At 48.3% G+C, this 25,324-nt stretch overlaps 1 protein-coding gene across 1 annotated transcript in view; it reads left to right on the forward strand.

Moving 5' to 3' along the window:
* NECTIN4 (nectin cell adhesion molecule 4) overlaps positions 1 to 8,195 on the forward strand; it is a 123,646-nt gene extending 115,451 nt beyond the window's left edge. The window contains exons 8-9 of the mRNA XM_073608874.1: positions 3,932 to 4,000; positions 5,783 to 8,195. Coding sequence (XP_073464975.1) covers positions 3,932 to 4,000; positions 5,783 to 6,082 — 369 coding nt within the window. The 3' untranslated portion in view covers positions 6,083 to 8,195. The remainder of the gene's footprint in view (positions 1 to 3,931; positions 4,001 to 5,782) is intronic.
* Positions 8,196 to 25,324: the final 17,129 nt, after the last annotated feature.

Here is a 25,324-nt window from a genome sequence, read left to right on the forward strand (position 1 = left end):
ATGGTCCAGATATAATAATCCAGATATAATGGTCCGGATATAATAATCCAGATATAACGCTCGGGATATGATAATCCAGATATAATAATCCGGATATAATAATCAGGATATAACGGTCGGGATATAACGGTCGGGATATAACGGTCGGGGTATAACGGTCAGGATATAACGGTCAGGATATAATAATCCGGATATAACAGTCAGGATATAATGGTCCGGATATAACGGTCAGGATATAATAATCGGGATATAACAGTCAGGATATAAAGGTCAGGATATAACGGTCAGGATATAAAGGTCAGGATATAACGGTCAGGATATAATAATCCGGATATAACAGTCAGGATATAACGGTCAGGATATAACGGTCAGGATATAATAATCGGGATATAACGGTCAGGATATAACGGTCAGGATATAAAGGTCAGGATATAATAATCGGGATATAACGGTCGGGATATAATAATCAGGATATAACGGTCAGGATATAATAATCAGGATATAACGGTCAGGATATAAAGGTCAGGATATAATAATCGGGATATAACGGTCAGGATATAATAATCGGGATATAACGGTCAGGATATAATAATCGGGATATAACGGTCGGGATTTAATAATCGGGATATAACGGTCAGGATATAATTATTGGGATATAACGGTCAGGATATAACGGTCAGGATATAATAATCGGGATATAATGGTCAGGATATAATAATCGGGATATAACGGTCAGGATATAATAATCGGGATATAACGGTCAGGATATAACGGTCAGGATATAACGGTCAGGATATAATAATCAGGATATAACGGTCAGGATATAACGGTCAGGATATAACGGTCAGGATATAACGGTCAGGATATAATAATCGGGATATAACGGTCAGGATATAACGGTCAGGATATAACAATCAGGATATAACGGTCAGGATATAATAATCGGGATATAACGGTCGGGATATAATAATCGGGATATAACGGTCAGGATATAACGGTCAGGATATAATTATTGGGATATAACGGTCAGGATATAACGGTCAGGATATAACGGTCAGGATATAACGGTCGGGATATAATAATCAGGATATAACGGTCAGGATATAATAATCGGGATATAACAGTCGGGATATAATAATCGGGATATAACGGTCAGGATATAATTATTGGGATATAACGGTCAGGATATAACGGTCAGGATATAATAATCGGGATATAATGGTCAGGATATAATAATCGGGATATAACGGTCAGGATATAATAATCGGGATATAACGGTCAGGATATAACGGTCAGGATATAACGGTCAGGATATAATAATCAGGATATAACGGTCAGGATATAACGGTCAGGATATAACGGTCAGGATATAATAATCGGGATATAACGGTCAGGATATAACGGTCAGGATATAACAATCAGGATATAACGGTCAGGATATAATAATCGGGATATAACGGTCGGGATATAATAATCGGGATATAACGGTCAGGATATAACGGTCAGGATATAATTATTGGGATATAACGGTCAGGATATAACGGTCAGGATATAACGGTCGGGATATAATAATCAGGATATAACGGTCAGGATATAATAATCGGGATATAACGGTCGGGATATAATAATCGGGATATAACGGTCAGGATATAACGGTCAGGATATAACGGTCAGGATATAATAATCGGGATATAACGGTCGGGATATAACGGTCAGGATATAACGGTCAGGATATAACGGTCAGGATATAACAATCAGGATATAACGGTCAGGATATAATAATCGGGATATAACGGTCGGGATATAACAATCGGGATATAACGGTCAGGATATAACGGTCAGGATATAACGGTCAGGATATAACGGTCAGGATATAATAATCGGGATATAACGGTCGGGATATAAAGGTCAGGATATAATAATCGGGATATAACGGTCGGGATATAATAATCGGGATATAACGGTCGGGATATAATAATCGGGATATAACGGTCGGGATATAATAATCGGGATATAACGGTCAGGATATAACGGTCAGGATATAATTATTGGGATATAACGGTCGGGATATAACGGTCAGGATATAATAATCGGGATATAACGGTCAGGATATAATAATCAGGATATAACGGTCAGGATATAATAATCCGGATATAACGGTCAGGATATAATAATCCGGATATAACGGTCAGGATATAATAATCCGGATATAACGGTCAGGATATAATAATCCGGATATAATGGTCAGGATATAATAATCCGGATATAACGGTCGGGATATAATAATCAGGATATAACGGTCAGGATATAATAATCAGGATATAACGCTCCGGATATAATAATCGGGATATAACGCTCCGGATATAATAATCGGGATATAACGCTCAGGATATAATAATCAGGATATAACGGTCAGGATATAATAATCGGGATATAATGCTCCGGATATAATAATCGGGATATAACGCTCCGGATATAATAATCGGGATATAACGCTCAGGATATAATAATCAGGATATAACGGTCAGGATATAATAATCGGGATATAACGCTCCGGATATAATAATCGGGATATAACGCTCAGGATATAATAATCAGGATATAACGCTCAGGATATAACGGTCAGGATATAATAATCGGGATATAACGGTCAGGATATAATAATCAGGATATAATAATCGGGATATAACGCTCAGGATATAATAATCAGGATATAACGGTCAGGATATAACGGTCAGGATATAATAATCGGGATATAACGGTCAGGATATAATAATCGGGATATAACGGTCAGGATATAATAATCAGGATATAACGGTCAGGATATAATAATCGGGATATAACGGTCAGGATATAATAATCAGGATATAACGGTCAGGATATAATGCTCAGGATATAATAATCAGGATATAACGGTCAGGATATAACGGTCAGGATATAATAATCGGGATATAACGGTCAGGATATAATAATCGGGATATAACGCTCAGGATATAATAATCGGGATATAACGCTCAGGATATAATAATCGGGATATAACGCTCAGGATATAATAATCGGGATATAACGCTCAGGATATAATAATCGGGATATAACGGTCAGGATATAACGGTCAGGATATAATAATCAGGATATAACGGTCAGGATATAACGGTCAGGATATAATAATCAGGATATAACGGTCAGGATATAATAATCGGGATATAACGCTCCGGATATAATAATCGGGATATAACGCTCCGGATATAATAATCGGGATATAACGCTCCGGATATAATAATCGGGATATAACGGTCAGGATATAATAATCGGGATATAACGGTCAGGATATAATAATCGGGATATAACGGTCAGGATATAATAATCGGGATATAACGGTCAGGATATAATAATCGGGATATAACGGTCAGGATATAATAATCGGGATATAACGGTCAGGATATAATAATCAGGATATAACGGTCAGGATATAATAATCAGGATATAACGGTCAGGATATAACGGTCAGGATATAATAATCGGGATATAACGCTCAGGATATAATAATCGGGATATAACGCTCAGGATATAATAATCAGGATATAACGGTCAGGATATAACGGTCAGGATATAATAATCGGGATATAACGGTCAGGATATAACGGTCAGGATATAACGGTCAGGATATAATAATCAGGATATAACGGTCAGGATATAATAATCGGGATATAACGGTCAGGATATAATAATCGGGATATAACGCTCAGGATATAATAATCAGGATATAACGGTCAGGATATAATAATCGGGATATAACGGTCAGGATATAATAATCAGGATATAACGGTCAGGATATAATAATCGGGATATAACGGTCAGGATATAATAATCGGGATATAACGCTCAGGATATAATAATCAGTATATAACGCTCCGTTTTTCTTGTCTTCCAGTTGGAGGAAAGTCATTATATGAGGAATCACCCCGACAGTCTGAGGGACCCCAGTATCAGCTCCATCATGGTAAGGATTCTGATGGAATGTCTCCCCCTGGTGGACACAAAGCAGATATCAAATTACATCACAACAGAAATACAAATCCTCCGATTTATTCCCAAAACAACCAAACCTTACCGGGGACATAATGACCATAATACACACATTGTATAGACTATAGGGGGTGACTGTATGGACTATAGGGGATGACTGTATGGAGTATAGGGGGTGACTGTACGGACTATAGGGGGTGACTGTATGGAGTATAGGGGGTGACTGTATGGAGTATAGGGGGTGACTGTATGGAGTATAGGGGGTGACTGTACGGACTATAGGGGGTGACTGTATGGAGTATAGGGGGTGACTGTATGGAGTATAGGGGGTGACTGTATGGAGTATAGGGGGTGACTGTACGGACTATAGGGGGTGACTGTATGGAGTATAGGGGGTGACTGTATGGAGTATAGGGGGTGACTGTATGGACTATTGGGAGTGACTGTATGGACTATAGGGGGTGACTGTATGAACTATAGAGGGTGACTGTATGGAGTATAGGGGGTGACTGTATGGACTATAGGGGGTGACTGTATAGAGTATAGGGGGTGACTGTATGGACTATAGGGGGTGACTGTATGGAGTATAGGGGGTGACTGTACGGACTATAGGGGGTGACTGTATGGAGTATAGGGGGTGACTGTATGGAGTATAGGGGGTGACTGTATGGAGTATAGGGGGTGACTGTATGGAGTATAGGGGGTGACTGTATGGACTATTGGGAGTGACTGTATGGACTATAGGGGGTGACTGTATGGACTATAGGGGGTGACTGTATGGAGTATAGGGGGTGACTGTATGGACTATGGGGATGACTGTATGGACTATAGGAGGTGACTGTATGGAGTATAGGGGGTGACTGTATGGAGTATAGGGGGTGACTGTATGGACTATAGGGGGTGACTGTATGGACTATTGGGAGTGACTGTATGGACTATAGGGGGTGACTGTATGGACTATAGGGGATGACTGTATGGACTATAGGGGGTGACTGTATGGAGTATAGGGGGTGACTGTATGGAGTATAGGGGGTGACTGTATGGACTATAGGGGGTGACTGTATGGACTATAGGGGGTGACTGTATGGAGTATAGGGGGTGACTGTATGGAGTATAGGGGGTGACTGTATGGAGTATAGGGGGTGACTGTATGGAGTATAGGGGGTGACTGTATGGAGTATAGGGGGTGACTGTATGGAGTATAGGGGATGACTGTATGGAGTATAGGGGATGACTGTATGGAGTATAGGGGATGACGGTATGGACTATAGGGGGTGACTGTATGGACTATGGGGGTGACTGTATGGAGTATAGGGAGTGACTGTATGAACTATAGAGGGTGACTGTATGGAGTATAGGGGGTGACTGTATGGACTATAGGGGGTGACTGTATGGACTATAGGGGACGGATGTATGGACTATAGGGGACGGATGTATGGACTATAGGGGACGACTGTATGGACTATAGGGGACGACTGTATGGACTATAGGGGGTGACTGTATGGACTATAGGGGGTGACTGTATGGACTATGGGGATGACTGTATGGACTATAGGGGACAACTGTCAGGGTGATTGGAAATGTTCAGCTTTTAGATTGATTGCTGGACTCCACCTATAGGTATCCGGAAATCTCACTGGTAGAAAGTCTATAAATCCCGTATTCTTTGACATGAGAGCTGAGAGAAGGAAGGTTCTTTATCCTAATTGTTATTTTCCTCTTCTGCACACTGAGCCCCATTTCTGTCTTCTGGCAGGGAGAAGAAATGGACCGACGCAGTTACTCCACCTTGACCACTGTGCGGGAGACAGAGACCCAGACAGAGCTCCTTTCCACAGTCCCAGATGAGGAGGGAAAGGAGGAGATCGGGGTCGAGCAGGAGGAGGAGATGGATGGGAAAGAACTGGAGCAGAGTGAGCGAGGCAGCACTGAGGTCATAGAAAACCAGCCCTTCATCAAACAGGGAATGATGCATTTCTATCAGGAGAATGGGACCTTACGTGCCAAGCCAAGCACCAATGGGATCTACATCAATGGCAGAGGGCACCTGGTATAACTGGGCCTTCCAGACTGAACATCAATGACATGAGGTAACTGATATAACTGGATCCCCCACACTGAGCATTAATGGTATGGGGCACGCGCTATAACTGGACCATATAAATGGACCACCCAGACTGAAAATCAATGGTATGGGGCAACTGATACAACTGGACCACCCACGCTGAGCATAAATGATATGAGGCACCCAGTATAACCGGATTATATAAATGGACCACCCAGGCTGAACATCAATGGGATAGGGCACCTGGTATAACTGGAGCACCCAGACTGTATGGGATAAGGACATGGAACCATAACAATAAACTGAAGACACCCTTACTCCTTCCACACTGATGATCCTCATAGTGCCGCCATCTACTTGTATTGTTACTGATAACATTGAAGCTACAGTGGCCTTTATTGTTCTACTAAATGAAGCCCTGGACTGCAGTCAGTATTATTCTGGTTACATTGCTGGTGTGATGGAGATTATATGCCTTTATAATGGACGTGACCACACTGGGACAGACTGGGACACTCCGGCATGTCTGGATTTTTTCAGATCTTGTACAACACAGAACGGGGTGTGAACCCAGATAATGACAATGCAGCCTCTCCACTCTTAGCCTTCAGTCTGTGGACCCTTTAATACCTGTCTGCAGGATATCTCACCTTGTGCCTGCCAGCTCAAGCCATAGGCTGAACATACTGCCAAATGGGAGCCTCCCCTTGACATGGACCTCTGATGTATAATATGATATGGACCTCTGATGTTCACCATGACATGGACCTCTGATGTTCACCATGACATGGACCTCTGATGTTCACCATGACATGGACCTCTGATGTTCACCATGACATGGACCTCTGATGTTCACCATGACATGGACCTCTGGTCTTGACTCTAGCAGTGGGTCTCAGGGGAGCCTCTTCCACACAATGAAGTGGCTCCCTAGGCAAATATCACAGAGGGGACCAGACAGAACTTAATTTTGTTGTGAAGAGTGTAGGAAGGGTTAGAGCCTCTATCGATTATTTATTACTGTTTGTGACCCCATCAAAATGTAAATCTCCCAAAATGGGTGAAAAGCCCACCCCCCACAGTTGGCACCAGAACATTGGAAGATTTCCCCTCTAATGCTGTTCTGATGAGAATGTTAGATTCCCCCTCACTGGAAGAGACAGGTAGTGAGTTTATTTCTCCTCGATGGGGAGACAGACAGTAAAATGAAGCTGACTGAGGTGCTAACCCTTCCACATACAGTCTAGATTTACACTTTAACACATATGGGTAATGTGAAGGCCATCTGAGCCCTTCTTGGCCATGGTTGTTAGAAATGGTGGTGCCATAGGTTCTCACCCAGCTGAACATGGTGTCATGGTGTTCTCTTAGAGAAGGACTCAGAGACCACATGCAACCTTCTCTTGTAGAAGTTAATGAGCTAAGGCTTGTAAATCACTGAAAGGTCCCCTCTGTAAGTAGGTGGAAACTTGAACCCCTTCCTGGAGAATCGTATTAATAATATTTGTTCTGTGTAATGTATTCTGTCCAATAAGAAGCCTCTGTAGGCAGTGTTCCTTCCCCGAGCACAGAATATCGTATTTGCCAGGGTCACACCCCAAAGAAAGTAAAGACGGGACAGATGAGTGCTGCTCAGAAGAGGAACTGGCCTTCATAGAGAACAGATCGTAAAAAGGGGCTGGGGGGGGGGGGGGGCTCAGATCTTCTACCTGCTGGCCCATCATTGACCCTGAAATGCAGCAAGATAGAGGGGTGATAAAAGGGTTAACTGTCGCTCATCTTTAATACTCCCACTTCTGGTTGCTATGGGAGACGGCACATCATCACCATCTATACTATCTGTGCGGATTAAGTCCCTCTGGGGCCCCATTTTGATGGACTAAACTATATCCTTTTCATAATTCTGTAAATAAAGTTTTAGCTTGTTTTCTATGGAGACGTTGGCAGCCACGAAATTGTATTTATGTAAAATGTATATATTTTATACTTGTATTTATATATCGGGGTTCCAAGGATTGCACCCCCATCCCTGCGCAAATTCTTGTACAAAACTGATTGTTACCTGAAGCTGATTGTAAATGAGAAATAAGGGGGATGTCAAATATCCTGAGTATGTGTCTGTCATTTCCTCGCATATGGCGCCATGTGCCAGAACCTCGCCCTCCAAAACATACAGAGAGCAGAAAGGGGGGAGGAGGGGCATAAGGGGTGCAGAAAGGGGGAGGAGGGGCATAAGGGGTGCAGAAAGGGGGAGGAGGGGCATACAGGGTGCAGAAAGGGGAAGGAGGGGCATAAGGAGTGCAGAAAGGGGGGAGGGGCATACGGGGTGCAGAAAGGGGGAGGAGGGGCATACATGGTGCAGAAAGAAGAAGGAGGGGCATACTGGGTGCAGAAAGGGGGAGGAGGGGCATACAGGGTGCAGAAAGGGAGAGGAGGGGCATAAGGGGTGCAGAAAGGGGAGGAGGGGCATATGGGGTTCAGAAAGGGGGAGGAGGGGCATACGGGGTGCAGAAAGAAGGAAGGAAGGGCATAAGGGGTGCAGAAAGGGGGAGGAGGGGCATATGGGGTGCAGAAAGAAGGAAGGAGGGGCATACAGGGTGCAGAAAGGGGGAGGAGGGGCATACGGGGTGCAGAAAGGGCGAGGAGGGGCATACGGGGTGCAGAAAGGGCGAGGAGAGGCATACGGGGTGCAGAAAGGGGAAGGAGGGGCATACGGGGTGCAGAAAGGGGGGGGAGGGGCATACGGGGTGCAGAAGGGGGGAGAAGGGGCATATGGGGTGCAGAAAGAAGGAAGGAGGGGCATACATGGGTGCAGAAAGGGGAAGGAGGGGCATACGGGTGCAGAAAAGGGGAGGAGGGGCATACGGGGTGCAGAAAGGGGGAGGAGGGGCATACGGGGTGCAGAAAGGGGGAGGAGGGGCATACGGGGTGCAGAAAGGGGTAGGGGGGCATAAGGGGTGCAGAAAGGGGGAGGAGGGGCATAGGGGTGCAGAAAGGGGGAGGAGTGTCATACGGGGTGCAGAAAGGGGGAGGAGGGGCATACAGGGTACAGAAAGGGGGACGAGGGACATACAGGATGCAGAAAGGGGTAGGAGGGGCATACATGGGGGCAGAAAGGGGGAGGAGGGGCATATGGGTTGCAGAAAGGGGTAGGAGGGGCATACGGGGTGCAGAAAGGGGGGGAGGGGCATACAGGGTACAGAAAGGGGGAGGAGGGGCATACAGGATGAAGAAAGGGGTAGGAGGGGCATACAGGATGCAGAAAGGGGTAGGAGGGGCATACATGGGGGCAGAAAGGGGGAGGAGGGGCATACAGGATGCAGAAAGGGGGAGGAGGGGCATACAGGATGCAGAAAGGGGGAGGAGGGGCATATGGGGTGCAGAAAGAAGGAAGAAGGGGCATACGGGGTGCAGAAAGGGGGAGGAGGGGCATACAGGGTACAGAAAGGGGGAGGAGGGGCATACAGGATGCAGAAAGGGGGAGGAGGGGCATACAGGATGCAGAAAGGGGTAGGAGAGGCATACATGGGGGCAGAAAGGGGGAGGAGGGGCATACGGGATGCAGAAAGGGGGAGGAGGGGCATACAGGATGCAGAAAGGGGGAGGGGGGGCATACAGGGTGCAGAAAGGGGAAGGAGGGGCATACTGGGTGCAGAAAGGGGAAGGAGGGGCATACGGGGTGCAGAAAGGGGGAGGAGGGGCATACGGGGTGCAGAAAGAAGGAAGAAGGGGCATACGGGGTGCAGAAAGGGGGAGGAGGGGCATACAGGGTACAGAAAGGGGGAGAAGGGGCATACAGGATGCAGAAAGGGGTAGGAGGGGCTTACAGGATGCAGAAAAGGGTAGGAGGGGCATACATGGGGCAGAAAGGGGGAGGAGGGGCATACAGGATGCAGAAAGGGGTAGGAGGGGCATACATGGGGGCAGAAAGGGGGAGGAGGGGCATACGGGGGGCAGAAAGGGGGAGGAGGGGCATACGGGGGGCAGAAAGGGGGAGGAGGGGCATACGGGATGCAGAAAGGGGGAGGAGGGGCATACAAGATGCAGAAAGGGGGAGGAGGGGCATACTGGGTGCAGAAAGGGGAAAGAGGGGCATACGGGGTGCAGAAAGGGGAAAGAGGGGCATACTGGGTGCAGAAAGGGAAGGAGGGGCATACTGGGTGCAGAAAGGGAAGGAGGGGCATACTGGGTGCAGAAAGGGGAAGGAGGGGCATACGGGGTGCAGAAAGGGGGAGAAGGGGCATATGGGGTGCAGAAAGAAGGAAGGAGGGGCATACATGGGTGCAGAAAGGGGAAGGAGGGGCATACGGGTGCAGAAAGGGGAAGGAGGGGCATACGGGTGCAGAAAGGGGGAGGAGGGGCATACGGGGTGCAGAAAGGGGGAGGAGGGGCATACATGGGTGCAGAAAGGGGAAGGAGGGGCATACGGGATGCAGAAAGGGGGAGGAGGGGCATACTGGGTGCAGAAAGGGGAAAGAGGGGCATACGGGGTGCAGAAAGGGGAAAGAGGGGCATACTGGGTGCAGAAAGGGAAGGAGGGGCATACTGGGTGCAGAAAGGGGAAGGAGGGGCATACGGGATGCAGAAAGGGGGAGAAGGGGCATATGGGGTGCAGAAAGAAGGAAGGAGGGGCATACATGGGTGCAGAAAGGGGAAGGAGGGGCATACGGGTGCAGAAAGGGGAAGGAGGGGCATACAGGTGCAGAAAGGGGGAGGAGGGGCATACGGGGTGCAGAAAGGGGGAGGAGGGGCATACATGGGTGCAGAAAGGGGAAGGAGGGGCATACGGGGTGCAGAAAGGGGGAGGAGGGGCATACAGGGTACAGAAAGGGGGAGGAGGGGCATACATGGGGGCAGAAAGGGGGAGGAGGGGCATACATGGGGGCAGAAAGGGGGAGGAGGGGCATACGGGGTGCAGAAAGGGGGAGGAGGGGCATACGGGGTGCAGAAAGAAGGAAGGAGGGGCATACATGGGTGCAGAAAGGGGAAGGAGGGGCATACATGGGTGCAGAAAGGGGAAGGAGGGGCATACAGGTGCAGAAAGGGGGAGGAGGGGCATACGGGGTGCAGAAAGGGGGAGGAGGGGCATACATGGGTGCAGAAAGGGGAAGGAGGGGCATACGGGTGCAGAAAGGGGAAAGAGGGGCATACGGGTGCAGAAAGGGGGAGGAGGGGCATACATGGGTGTAGAAAGGGGAAGGAGGGGCATACGGGGTGCAGAAAGGGGGAGGAGGGGCATACAGGGTACAGAAAGGGGGAGGAGGGGCATACATGGGGGCAGAAAGGGGGAGGAGGGGCATACAGGATGCAGAAAGGGGGAGGAGGGGCATATGGGTTGCAGAAAGGGGGAGGAGGAGCATACAGGGTACAGAAAGGGGGAGGAGGGGCATACAGGATGCAGAAAGGGGTAGGAGGGGCATACAGGATGCAGAAAGGGGTAGGAGGGGCTTACAGGATGCAGAAAGGGGTAGGAGGGGCATACATGGGGCAGAAAGGGGGAGGAGGGGCATACAGGATGCAGAAAGGGGTAGGAGGGGCATACATGGGGGCAGAAAGGGGGAGGAGGGGCATACGGGGGGCAGAAAGGGGGAGGAGGGGCATACGGGATGCAGAAAGGGGGAGGAGGGGCATACAGGATGCAGAAAGGGGGAGGAGGGGCATACTGGGTGCAGAAAGGGGAAAGAGGGGCATACGGGGTGCAGAAAGGGGAAAGAGGGGCATACTGGGTGCAGAAAGGGAAGGAGGGGCATACTGGGTGCAGAAAGGGGAAGGAGGGGCATACGGGGTGCAGAAAGGGGGAGAAGGGGCATATGGGGTGCAGAAAGAAGGAAGGAGGGGCATACATGGGTGCAGAAAGGGGAAGGAGGGGCATACGGGTGCAGAAAGGGGAAGGAGGGGCATACGGGTGCAGAAAGGGGGAGGAGGGGCATACGGGGTGCAGAACGGGGGAGGAGGGGCATACATGGGTGCAGAAAGGGGAAGGAGGGGCATACGGGATGCAGAAAGGGGGAGGAGGGGCATACAGGATGCAGAAAGGGGGGGAGGAGGGGCATACTGGGTGCAGAAAGGGGAAAGAGGGGCATACGGGGTGCAGAAAGGGGAAAGAGGGGCATACTGGGTGCAGAAAGGGAAGGAGGGGCATACTGGGTGCAGAAAGGGGAAGGAGGGGCATACGGGGTGCAGAAAGGGGGAGAAGGGGCATATGGGGTGCAGAAAGAAGGAAGGAGGGGCATACATGGGTGCAGAAAGGGGAAGGAGGGGCATACGGGTGCAGAAAGGGGAAGGAGGGGCATACAGGTGCAGAAAGGGGGAGGAGGGGCATACGGGGTGCAGAAAGGGGAGGAGGGGCATACATGGGTGCAGAGAGGGGAAGGAGGGGCATACGGGTGCAGAAAGGGGAAAGAGGGGCATACGGGTGCAGAAAGGGGGAGGAGGGGCATACGGGGTGCAGAAAGGGGGAGGAGGGGCATACAGGGTACAGAAAGGGGGAGGAGGGGCATACATGGGGGCAGAAAGGGGGAGGAGGGGCATACATGGGGGCAGAAAGGGGGAGGAGGGGCATACGGGGTGCAGAAAGGGGGAGAAGGGGCATACGGGGTGCAGAAAGAAGGAAGGAGGGGCATACATGGGTGCACAAAGGGGAAGGAGGGGCATACAGGTGCAGAAAGGGGGAGGAGGGGCATACATGGGTGCAGAAAGGGGAAGGAGGGGCATACGGGTGCAGAAAGGGGAAAGAGGGGCATACGGGTGCAGAAAGGGGGAGGAGGGGCATACATGGGTGTAGAAAGGGGAAGGAGGGGCATACGGGTGGAGAAAGGGGAAAGAGGGGCATACGGGTGCAGAAAGGGGGAGGAGGGGCATACATGGGTGTAGAAAGGGGAAGGAGGGGCATACGGGTGCAGAAAGGGGAAAGAGGGGCATACGGGTGCAGAAAGGGGGAGGAGGGGCATACATGGGTGTAGAAAGGGGGAGGAGGGGCATACGGGTGCAGAAAGGGGAAGGAGGGGCATACAGGTGCAGAAAGGGGGAGGAGGGGCATACATGGGTGCAGAAAGGGGAAGGAGGGGCATACGGGTGCAGAAAGGGGAAAGAGGGGCATACGGGTGCAGAAAGGGGGAGGAGGGGCATACATGGGTGTAGAAAGGGGAAGGAGGGGCATACGGGGTGCAGAAAGGGGGAGGAGGGGCATACAGGGTACAGAAAGGGGGAGGAGGGGCATACATGGGGGCAGAAAGGGGGAGGAGGGGCATACAGGATGCAGAAAGGGGGAGGAGGGGCATATGGGTTGCAGAAAGGGGGAGGAGGGGCATACAGGGTACAGAAAGGGGGAGGAGGGGCATACAGGATGCAGAAAGGGGTAGGAGGGGCATACAGGATGCAGAAAGGGGTAGGAGGGGCATACATGGGGGCAGAAAGGGGGAGGAGGGGCATACATGGGGGCAGAAAGGGGGAGGAGGGGCATACATGGGGGCAGAAAGGGGGAGGAGGGGCATACAGGATGCAGAAAGGGGGAGGAGGGGCATACAGGATGCAGAAAGGGGTAGGAGGGGCATACAGGATGCAGAAAGGGGTAGGAGGGGCATACATGGGGGCAGAAAGGGGGAGGAGGGGCATACATGGGGGCAGAAAGGGGGAGGAGGGGCATACAGGATGCAGAAAGGGGGAGGAGGGGCATACAGGATGCAGAAAGGGGGGAGGAGGGGCATACGGGGTGCAGAAAGAAGGAAGAAGGGGCATACGGGGTGCAGAAAGGGGGAGGAGGGGCATACATGGGGGCAGAAAGGTGGAGGAGGGGCATACGGGATGCAGAAAGGGGGAGGAGGGGCATACAGGATGCAGAAAGGGGTAGGAGGGGCATACAGGGTGCAGAAAGGGGGAGGAGGGGCATACGGGGTGCAGAAAGGGGAAAGAGGGGCATACTGGGTGCAGAAAGGGGAAGGAGGGGCATACATGGGGGCAGAAAGGGGAAGGAGGGGCATACAGGGTGCAGAAAGGGGGAGGAGGGGCATACGGGGTGCAGAAAGGGGAAAGAGGGGCATACTGGGTGCAGAAAGGGGTAGGAGGGGCATACATGGGGGCAGAAAGGGGGAGGAGGGGCATACATGGGGGCAGAAAGGGGGAGGAGGGGCATACAGGATGCAGAAAGGGGGAGGAGGGGCATACAGGATGCAGAAAGGGGGAGGAGGGGCATACGGGGTGCAGAAAGAAGGAAGAAGGGGCATACGGGGTGCAGAAAGGGGGAGGAGGGGCATACATGGGGGCAGAAAGGTGGAGGAGGGGCATACGGGATGCAGAAAGGGGGAGGAGGGGCATACAGGATGCAGAAAGGGGTAGGAGGGGCATACAGGGTGCAGAAAGGGGGAGGAGGGGCATACGGGGTGCAGAAAGGGGAAAGAGGGGCATACTGGGTGCAGAAAGGGGAAGGAGGGGCATACGGGGTGCAGAAAGGGGAAAGAGGGGCATACTGGGTGCAGAAAGGGGAAGGAGGGGCATACAGGGTGCAGAAAGGGGGAGGAGGGGCATACGGGGTGCAGAAAGGGGAAAGAGGGGCATACTGGGTGCAGAAAGGGGTAGGAGGGGCATACATGGGGCAGAAAGGGGGAGGAGGGGCATACATGGGGGCAGAAAGGGGGAGGAGGGGCATACAGGATGCAGAAAGGGGGAGGAGGGGCATACAGGATGCAGAAAGGGGGAGGAGGGGCATACGGGGTGCAGAAAGAAGGAAGAAGGGGCATACGGGGTGCAGAAAGGGGGAGGAGGGGCATACATGGGGGCAGAAAGGTGGAGGAGGGGCATACGGGATGCAGAAAGGGGGAGGAGGGGCATACAGGATGCAGAAAGGGGTAGGAGGGGCATACAGGGTGCAGAAAGGGGGAGGAGGGGCATACGGGGTGCAGAAAGGGGAAAGAGGGGCATACTGGGTGCAGAAAGGGGAAGGAGGGGCATACGGGGTGCAGAAAGGGGAAAGAGGGGCATACTGGGTGCAGAAAGGGGAAGGAGGGGCATACTGGGTGCAGAAAGATGAGGGGGCATAGCTGAGAAGGTCACACCAGAGGAGGAAAGGGGAAGAAGAGCATACTAGAAGAGGGGGAGCATACTGGCCGCAGAGTGGGGCAGAAATGGCATACCAGATGGAGATGGGAAAAAACCAAGAGGAGGAGGAGCATACTGAGGGCAGAAAGGTGGGAGTAGGATCAGAAATGGGGAGGAGGGGCATATGGGTTGCAGAAAGGGGGAGGAGGGGCATACTGGGTGCATCAGCCTGTCCAGTAGTTTTAGCAGAATGGACTGCAATGTAATTTGGTCCTGAATTGCAACCATAAAGATAGGCTTGCCATGAGATGGCCTTCTTATCAAATCCGCCCACAGATCTTACTATTCATGTTTCTAAACTAAATGAACCCTCACCCCATACACCTTCCATCAGCAAGGATTTGGGTTGCAGCAGCGAGAGCAGAATGAGATCGATGAAGGAAGTTCAGCAGCAGCCGACTTTCACGGGACAACCGACTTCCACGGGACAACCGACTTCTACGGGACAAACAACTTCCACGAGTCATCTGACTTCCACGGGACAACCGACTTCCACGAGACAACCGACTTCCACGGGTCATCCGACTTCCACGGGACAACCGACTTCCACGGGTCATCCGACTTCCACGGGGCAACCGACTTCCACAGAACATCCGACTTCCACGGGTCATCCGACTTCCACGGGATATCGACTTCCACGGGACATTCGACTTCCACGGGACAACCGACTTCCTCGGGACAACCGACTTCCACAGGACAACCGACTTCCACAGGACATCCGACTTCCACGGGACAACCGACTTCCACGGGACATCCGACTTCCACGGGACAACCGACTTCCACGGGACATCCGACTTCCACGGGACATCCGACTTCCACGGGACAACCGACTTCCACGGGTCATCGACTTCCACGGGGCAACCGACTTCCACAGAACATCCGAATTCACGGGTCATCCGACTTCCACGGGATATCCGACTTCCACGGGACATTCGACTTCCACGGGACAACCGACTTCCTCGGGACAACCGACTTCCACGGGACAACCGACTTCCACGGGACATCCGACTTCCACGGGACAACCGACTTCCACGGGACATCCGACTTCCACGGGACAACCGACTTCCACGGGACATCCGACTTCCACGGGACAACCGACTTCCACGGGACAACCGACTTCCACGGGACATCCGACTTCCACGGGACATCAGACTTCCACGGGTCATCCGACTTCCACGGGACATCCGACTTCCACGGGACAACCGACTTCCACGGGACATCCGACTTCCATGGGACATCCGACTTCCACGGGACAACCGACTTCCACGGGTCATCCGACTTCCACGGGGCAACCGACTTCCACAGAACATCCGACTTCCACGGGTCATCCGACTTCCACGGGATATCCGACTTCCACGGGACATTCGACTTCCACGGGACAACCGACTTCCTCGGGACAACCGACTTCCACGGGACAACCGACTTCCACGGGACATCCGACTTCCATGGGACAACCGACTTCCACGGGACATCCGACTTCCACGGGACAACCGACTTCCACGGGACATCCGACTTCCACGGGACAACCGACTTCCACGGGACAACCGACTTCCACGGGACATCCGACTTCCACGGGTCATCCGACTTCCACGGGACATCCGACTTCCACGGGACAACCGACTTCCACGGGACATCCGACTTCTACGGGACAACCGACTTCCACGGGACATCCGACTTCCACGGGACAACCGACTTCCACGGGACATCCGACTTCCACGGGACAACCGACTTCCACGGAACATCCGACTTCCACGGGACATCAGACTTCCACGGGACAACCGACTTCCACGGAACATCCAACTTCCACGGGACATCAGACTTCCACGGGTCATCCGACTTCCATGGGACATCCGACTTCCACGGGACAACCGACTTCCACGGGTCATCCGACTTCCACGGGACAAGGACCATCCTTGGAATACATTGTCTTAGCCATTCACCACTCCAAGAGAACTTGTCCTCTCTGGAGGTTTTCTGGCTGTGATCTCTCCTTCCCTCGTCCTTTCTCCAGTCTGTCTTCGGTAATGTTGGCCATTTATTAGGGACAAGTGGTGAGTTTTCTCAAACGTGGCTTCATGTTACATATTTTACCTTTTTCAAAATATCATTAAATAATTTTACTGTAAAAAAAAACAAAAAAAATCAACCTTAACTCTAATAATGAAGAAGAAGGAGGAGGAGGCTGGGATTAGAGGCTTTGGACGATAGTAGAACCAATTCCTCTATGTCTGTTATATGAAACGATTGGGGAAAGTTTAGGACTTTATTTGAGGCTTTGGACGATAGTAGAATCAATTCCTCCATCCCTGTTATATGAAACGATTGGGGAAAGTTTAGGACTTTATTTGAGGCTTTGGACGATAGTAGAATCAATTCCTCCATCCCTGTTATATGAAACGATTGGGGAAAGTTTAGGACTTTATTTGAGGCTTTGGACGATAGTAGAATCAATTCCTCCATCCCTGTTATATGAAACGATTGGGAAAGTTTAGGACTTTATTTGAGGCTTTGGACGATAGTAGAATCAATTCCTCCATCCCTGTTATATGAAACGATTGGGGAAAGTTTAGGACTTTATTTGAGGCTTTGGACGATAGTAGAATCAATTCCTCCATCCCTGTTATATGAAACGATTGGGGAAAGTTTAGGACTTTATTTGAGGCTTTGGACGATAGTAGAATCAATTCCTCCATCCCTGTTATATGAAACGATTGGGGAAAGTTTAGGACTTTATTTGAGGCTTTGGACGATAGTAGAACCAATGCCTCCATCCCTGTTATATGAAACGATTGGGGAAAGTTTAGGACTTTATTTGAGGCTTTGGACGATAGTAGAACCAATGCCTCCATCCCTGTTATATGAAACGATTGGGGAAAGTTTAGGACTTTATATGTGGCTTTGGACGCTAGTAGAATCAATTCCTCCATCCCTGTTATATGAAACGATTGGGGAAAGTTTAGGACTTTATTTGAGGCTTTGGATGATAGTAGAATCAATTCCTCCATCCCTGTTATATGAAACGATTGGGGAAAGTTTAGGACTTTATTTGAGGCTTTGGACGATAGTAGAACCAATGCCTCCATCCCTGTTATATGAAACGATTGGGGAAAGTTTAGGACTTTATATGTGGCTTTGGACGCTAGTAGAATCAATTCCTCCATCCCTGTTATATGAAACGATTGGGGAAAGTTTAGGACTTTATATGAATCGTGTCGCCAAGGAGACACAACGACAGGGTGTGTCTGGGGGATAATAAATAATAAGAACCACATATGTGATATAATAGCACAATACATGATGAAAAGGGATAAAGTACATATAATTTATCTCATACAGAATGATAACAATGATAATAAAATAACATAATAATATATTCGTTCATATTGTAAGCATTGATAAAAGACAAACTCATTAACATGTGTCTCCATAATATACAGATAAAATAGAATCTTGATTGAATTGGGGCTCTCCAGTACGATTATCATGTGTAATATTGGTAATAATCTTCAATTGTAATCAAGAGGAGCATCTAATAGCTCAACACATTGTATAGTTACATAAAAGGTGAGGGTGAAAAAAGAGACAAGTCCATCAAGTCCAACCTATGTGTGTGATTATGTGTCAGTATTACATTGTATATCTCTGTATGTTGCGGTCATTCAGGTGATTATCTAATAGTTTCTTGAAGCTATCAATGCTCCCCGCTGAGACCACCGCCTGTGGAAGGGAATTCCACATCCTTGCCGCTCTTACAGTAAAGAACCCTCTACGTAGTTTAAGGTTAAACCTCTTTTCTTCTAATTTTAATGAGTGGCCCCGAGTCTTATTAAACTCTCTTCTGCGAAAAAGTTTTCTCCCTATTGTGGGGTCACCAGTCCGGTATTTATATATTGTGGGGTCACCAGTCCGGTATTTATATATTGTGGGGTCACCAGTCCGGTATTTGTATATTGTGGGGTCACCAGTCCGGTATTTGTATATTGTGGGGTCATCAGTCCGGTATTTATATGTTGTGGGGTCACCAGTCCGGTATTTATATATTGTGGGGTCACCAGTCCGGTATTTGTATATTGTGGGGTCACCAGTCCGGTATTTATATATTGTGGGGTCACCAGTCCGGTATTTATATATTGTGGGGTCACCAGTCCGGTATTTATATATTGGGGGGGTCACCAGTCCGGTATTTATATATTGTGGGGTCACCAGTCCGGTATTTGTATATTGTGGGGTCACCAGTCCGGTATTTATATATTGTGGGGTCACCAGTCCGGTATTTATATATTGTGGGGTCACCAGTCCGGTATTTATATATTGGGGGGGTCACCAGTCCGGTATTTATATATTGTGGGGTCACCAGTCCGGTATTTATATATTGTGGGGTCACCAGTCCGGTATTTGTATATTGTGGGGTCACCAGTCCGGTATTTGTATATTGTGGGGTCACCAGTCCGGTATTTATATATTGTGGGGTCACCAGTCCGGTATTTATATATTGTGGGGTCACCAGTCCGGTATTTATATATTGGGGGGGTCACCAGTCCGGTATTTATATATTGTGGGGTCACCAGTCCGGTATTTGTATATTGTGGGGTCACCAGTCCGGTATTTGTATATTGTGGGGTCACCAGTCCGGTATTTATATATTGTGGGGTCACCAGTCCGGTATTTGTATATTGTGGGGTCACCAGTCCGGTATTTATATATTGTGGGGTCACCAGTCCGGTATTTATATATTGTGGGGTCACCAGTCCGGTATTTATATAATGTGGGGTCACCAGTCCGGTATTTATATATTGTGGGGTCACCAGTCCGGTATTTATATATTGTGGGATCACCAGTCCGGTATTTATATATTGTGGGGTCACCAGTCCGGTATTTATACAATGAAATCATATCCCCTCTCAAGCGTCTCTTCTCCAGAGAGAATAAGTTCAGAGCTCACAACCTTTCCTCATAACTAAGATCCTCCAGACCCTTTATTAGCTTTGTTGCCCTTCTTTGTACTCGCTCCATTTCCAGTACATCCCTCCTGAGGACTGGTGCCCAGAACTGGACAGCATACTCCAGGTGCGGCCAGACCAGAGTCTTGTAGAGCGGGAGAATTATCATTTTATCTCTGGAGTTGATCCCCCTTTTTAATGCCAATATTCTGGCATTAGGGTTAGGATTAGGGTTGGAGTTAGGATTGGGCTGGCATTAGGGTTGGAGTTAGAATTAGGTTGATAGTTATTCCCGCACTATCATATATGGGTGTCTGGAAAAGCTGCTTGCACCGCAAAGGGTCCCACTTGGCCCTATACAATGGAAATAAATGAAGGGTACGGTGCTGCGCTAATCCAGTAGAAGGTAGAAAATGTTGTTAAAGGTAGTGGTGTATAACATATACCCTAGTAGGTAGATATGTGTACTAATTAAGTATCACAACATAAAGCTGTGGAGCTAAAAGTATCAAAAATAAAAAATCTATAAAGTGCCAAGTGCATAAATAGTATAACATAAACTTGCTAATATTGTGAATAATGTTCAAATAGGTGACATGGTGTCAAACACATCAGTGCAACCAATACAGTGCCCTAGTGAGGGTATACACTAAAGAGCTCAAAAAACAGAACGACATAGATACAATATTATGTAATAGTATATTAATCAAATAAATATAAATGCAACTGGTGACAAATGAAGTACGATACAGTGCAGAGAATGCTGCAATCCTGTGTATCATGCACAAACAGGGGTATACTGTGATGTCACTGTGTGAAAATACACACAGTGACAAATATTCGTCAGGTGCATTGTATACACATAGGAAGGTACACAATATAGTGCCTAGTGAAATAAATCAAATAAATGAAGTGACGGAGGTATTAGTCCATAGTGGATAAATAAAACATCCAGTGATTTCACACCAAGCAAGAAGATTCTTCGCAGGGTATATGGTGAGTGTAGACCATAAGGTGAGTGTAGACCATATGGTGAGTGTAGACCATATGGTGAGTGTAGACCATAAGGTGAGTGTAGACCATAAGGTGAGTGTAGACCATATGGTGAGTGTAGACCATATGGTGAGTGTAGACCATATGGTGAGTGTAGACCATATGGTGAGTGTAGACCATAAGGTGAGTGTAGACCATATGGTGAGTGTAGACCATATGGTGAGTGTAGACCATAAGGTGAGTGTAGACCATAAGGTGTATCAACCAGGGAAAGTAACACCGTGACTCCTCTTTGTGACAAGAAATCCTGCACTAGTAACGCCCCTTAGCACATCTCACTAGGATAACAGCATAAACAGCAGAGCTGATATAGGCTTCTTTTCATAAACCTGGACCCGGCTATGTTCTCCAGACTCTAGGTCCCTCCAGAGATGTAATGGCCATAGATGGAAGAAAGGGAATGCCTCATAGTGTAGTATTACATTTGCAAACAGTCAAAGTTTATTAGGTAAAAGTGCTCACATAGAAAACTCAGCAATACAGCATATCACCGACGAGCGGGGAGCTCGTATACGTCCGTCAATGGAATGTGCCTCTCCTGTACCTACGCGTGACGTCACGTGCCTCGTGACTTCATCAGGGGATACTAGAGGGCACTGAATGTTGTCCTTAAATAGTAATGGTCTAATGCAGTATACGGCGGCCATTTTCTTGTAGCTACATGGGAAAGTGCCATAGCGGCCATTTTCCGGGAGACTAATGGAGGCAGCCATATTTTAGGTTGTCTAAACAATAGCACGGCTGCAAGTACACTTGCTAGCGGTGTTTGTTGCCATAGACCATACAATGTATAATAGAGTTATAATTAGTGCTAAGGTTGGCATTAGGGATATCGTTAAGGTTGGCATTAGGGATAGAGTTAGGATTAGGGTTGGCATTAGGGTTAGAGTTAGGATTAGGTTGGCATTAGGGTTAGGATTAGGGTTAGTGTAACGATAAGGGTCGGCATTAGTGTTAGTATTGGGGTTAATGTTAGGGTTGGCATTAGAGATACAATTAGGATTAGGGTTGGCATTAGGGTTAGAGTTGAGGTTAGGGTTGGCATTAGGGTTAAAGTTAGAATTAGGGTTTGTATTAGGGTTAGAGTTATTATTAGGGTTGGCATTAGGGTTAAGAATAGGGTTGGAGTTAGGATTGGGTTGGCATTAGGGTTAGGATTAGAGTTAGTATTAGGGTTGACATTAGGGTTAGGATTAGGGTTGGAGTTAGGATTAGGGCTGGCATTAGGGTTAGGATTAGGGTTAGAGTTAGTATTAGGGCTGGCATTAGGGTTAGGATTAGGGTTGGAGTTAGTATTAGGGCTGGCATTAGGGTTAGGATTAGGGTTAGAGTTAGTATTAGGGTTGGCATTGAAGTTAGGATTAGGGTTGGCATTAGGGATAGAGTTAGAGTTGTCATTAGGGATAGAGTTAGGCTTAGGGTTGGCATTAGGGTTAGAGTTAAGATTAGGGTTGGCATTAGGGTTAGAGTTAAGATTAGGGTTGGTATTAAGGTTAGAGTTAAGATTAGGGTTGGTATTAAGGTTAGAGTTAGGATTAGGGTTGGCATTAAAGATAGGATTAGGGTTAGAGTTAGGACTGATTTGGCATTAGTGTTAGAGTTAGGATTGGGTTGGCATTAGGGTTAGGATTAGGGTTAGTGTAACGATAAGGTTTGGCATTAGTGTTAGTATTGGTGTTAATGTTAGGGATGGCATCAGAGATACAATTAGGATTAGGTTTGGCATTAGGGTTAAAGTTAGAATTAGGGTTTGCATTAGGGTTAGAATTAGGGTTAGAGTTATTATTAGGGCTGGCATTAGGGTTAGGAATAGGGTTAGAGTTATTATTAGGGCTGGCATTAGGGTTAGGAATAGGGTTAGAGTTAGTATTAGGGTTGGCATTAGGGTTAGGATTAGGGTTGGAGTTAGGATTGGGTTGGCATTAGGGTTAGAGTTAGAATTAGTGCTAGGGTTGGCATTAGGGATAGAGTTAGGATTAGGGTTGGCATTAGGTTTAGGGATAGAGTTAGGATTAGGGTTGGCATTTGGGATAGAGTTAGGATTAGGGTTGGCATTGAAGTTAGGATTAGGGTTGCCATTAGGGTTAGAGTTAGGGTTATCATTAGGGATAGAGTTAGGCTTAGGGTTGGCATTAGGGTTAGAGTTAAGATTAGGGTTAAGATTAGGGTTGGTATTAAGGTTAGAGTTAGGATTGGGGTTGGCATTAAAGATAGGATTAGGGTTAGTGTAACGATAAGGGTTGGCATTAGTGTTAGTATTGGGGTAAATGTTAGGGTTGGCATTAGAGATAGATTTAGGATTAGGGTTGGCATTAGGGTTAGAGTTGAGGTTAGGGTTGGCATTAGGGTTAGAGTTGAGGTTAGGGTTGGCATTAGGGTTAGAGTTGAGGTTAGGGTTGGCATTAGGGTTAGAGTTAGAATTGGGGTTTGCATTAGGCTTAGGATTAGGGATAGAGTTAGTATTAGGGTTGGCATTAGGTTTAGGGATAGAGTTAGGATTAGGGTTGGCATTTGGGATAGAGTTAGGATTAGGGTTGGCATTGAAGTTAGGATTAGGGTTGCCATTAGGGTTAGAGTTAGGGTTATCATTAGGGATAGAGTTAGGCTTAGGGTTGGCATTAGGGTTAGAGTTAAGATTAGGGTTGGCATTAGGGTTAGAGTTAAGATTAGGGTTGGTATTAAGGTTAGAGTTAGGATTAGGGTTGGCATTAAAGATAGGATTAGGGTTAGTGTAACGATAAGGGTTGGCATTAGTGTTAGTATTGGGGTAAATGTTAGGGTTGGCATTAGAGATAGATTTAGGATTAGGGTTGGCATTAGGGTTAGAGTTGAGGTTAGGGTTGGCATTAGGGTTAGAGTTGAGGTTAGGGTTGGCATTAGGGTTAGAGTTGAGGTTAGGGTTGGCATTAGGGTTAGAGTTAGAATTGGGGTTTGCATTAGGCTTAGGATTAGGGATAGAGTTAGTATTAGGGTTGGCATTAGGGTTAGGATTAGGGTTTGTAGTTAGGATTGGGTTGGCATTAGGGTTAGAGTTAGGGTTGGCATTAGGGTTAGAGTTAGAATTAGTGCTAGGGTTGGCATTAGGGTTAGAGTTAGAATTAGTGCTAGGGTTGGCATTAGGGTTAGAGTTAGAATTAGTGCTAGGGTTGGCATTAGGGTTAGAGTTAGAATTAGTGCTAGGGTTGGCATTAGGGTTAGAGTTAGGATTAGGGTTGGCATTTGGGATAGAGTTAGGATTAGGGTTGGCATCGGGTTTAGGGATAGAGTTAGGATTAGGGTTGGCATTAGGTTTATAGATAAAGTTAGGATTAGGGTTGGCATTAAAGTTAGGATTAGGGTTCACATTTTCGGGGACTGCCTTTTCCAGCTGTCACATTCCACCGATGTGCCGTGGGCTATTCTTCCTCAGCTCCCGGGGCTGATGACCTTCCTGGTCAGCCTCCGGCTCTCCACACTTGCACCCAGATTCATAGTTGATCTGTTACATATGATTTGGTGTATACATTTTTATATCTTTCCCATCCTCCTTGTATAGATGGACCCAGGGCTTTTTTTCTCAGAACATAGGTGTAGCAACTCACCCTCCCCAGCCAACTCTCCACCCCCAATTCTGTCATTCCACGGGGAGAGAAGTAAAGCAACGCCAAATCCACGTAGGCCCAAAAGGCACAGCGTGTGGCACTTAGAAGCGCATAACACACAGGGCTCAGAAAGTGTACTCTGGAGTGATGAGGTGTGCGTTTTATACAGGGCACTTATATATCTCCCCCAATGTAACCATCTATTGCTCACCTCTGTGCCCCCCATTCAAACCTCACCTTGTCCACAGCTGACCTATACCCCCTTCCACAGCTCACCTCTTCTTCCCCCTGTCCACGACTCACCTCTTCTTCCCTCCTGTCCACGGCTCACCTCTTCTTCCCTCCTGTCCACGGCTCACCTCTTCTTCCCTCTTGTCCACAGCTCACCTCTTCTTCCCTCTTGTCCACAGCTCACCTATACCCCCTTCCACGGCTCACCACTTCTTCCCCCGTCCACAGCTCACCTCTTCTTCCCTCCTGTCCACGGCTCACCTCTTCTTCCCTCCTGTCCACGGCTCACCTCTTCTTCCCTCCTGTCCACGGCTCACCACTTCTTCCCCCGTCCA

Source organism: Aquarana catesbeiana, linkage group LG13 (assembly GCF_042186555.1).
Source record: "Aquarana catesbeiana isolate 2022-GZ linkage group LG13, ASM4218655v1, whole genome shotgun sequence".
NCBI classification, from domain to species: Eukaryota; Metazoa; Chordata; class Amphibia; order Anura; family Ranidae; genus Aquarana; species Aquarana catesbeiana.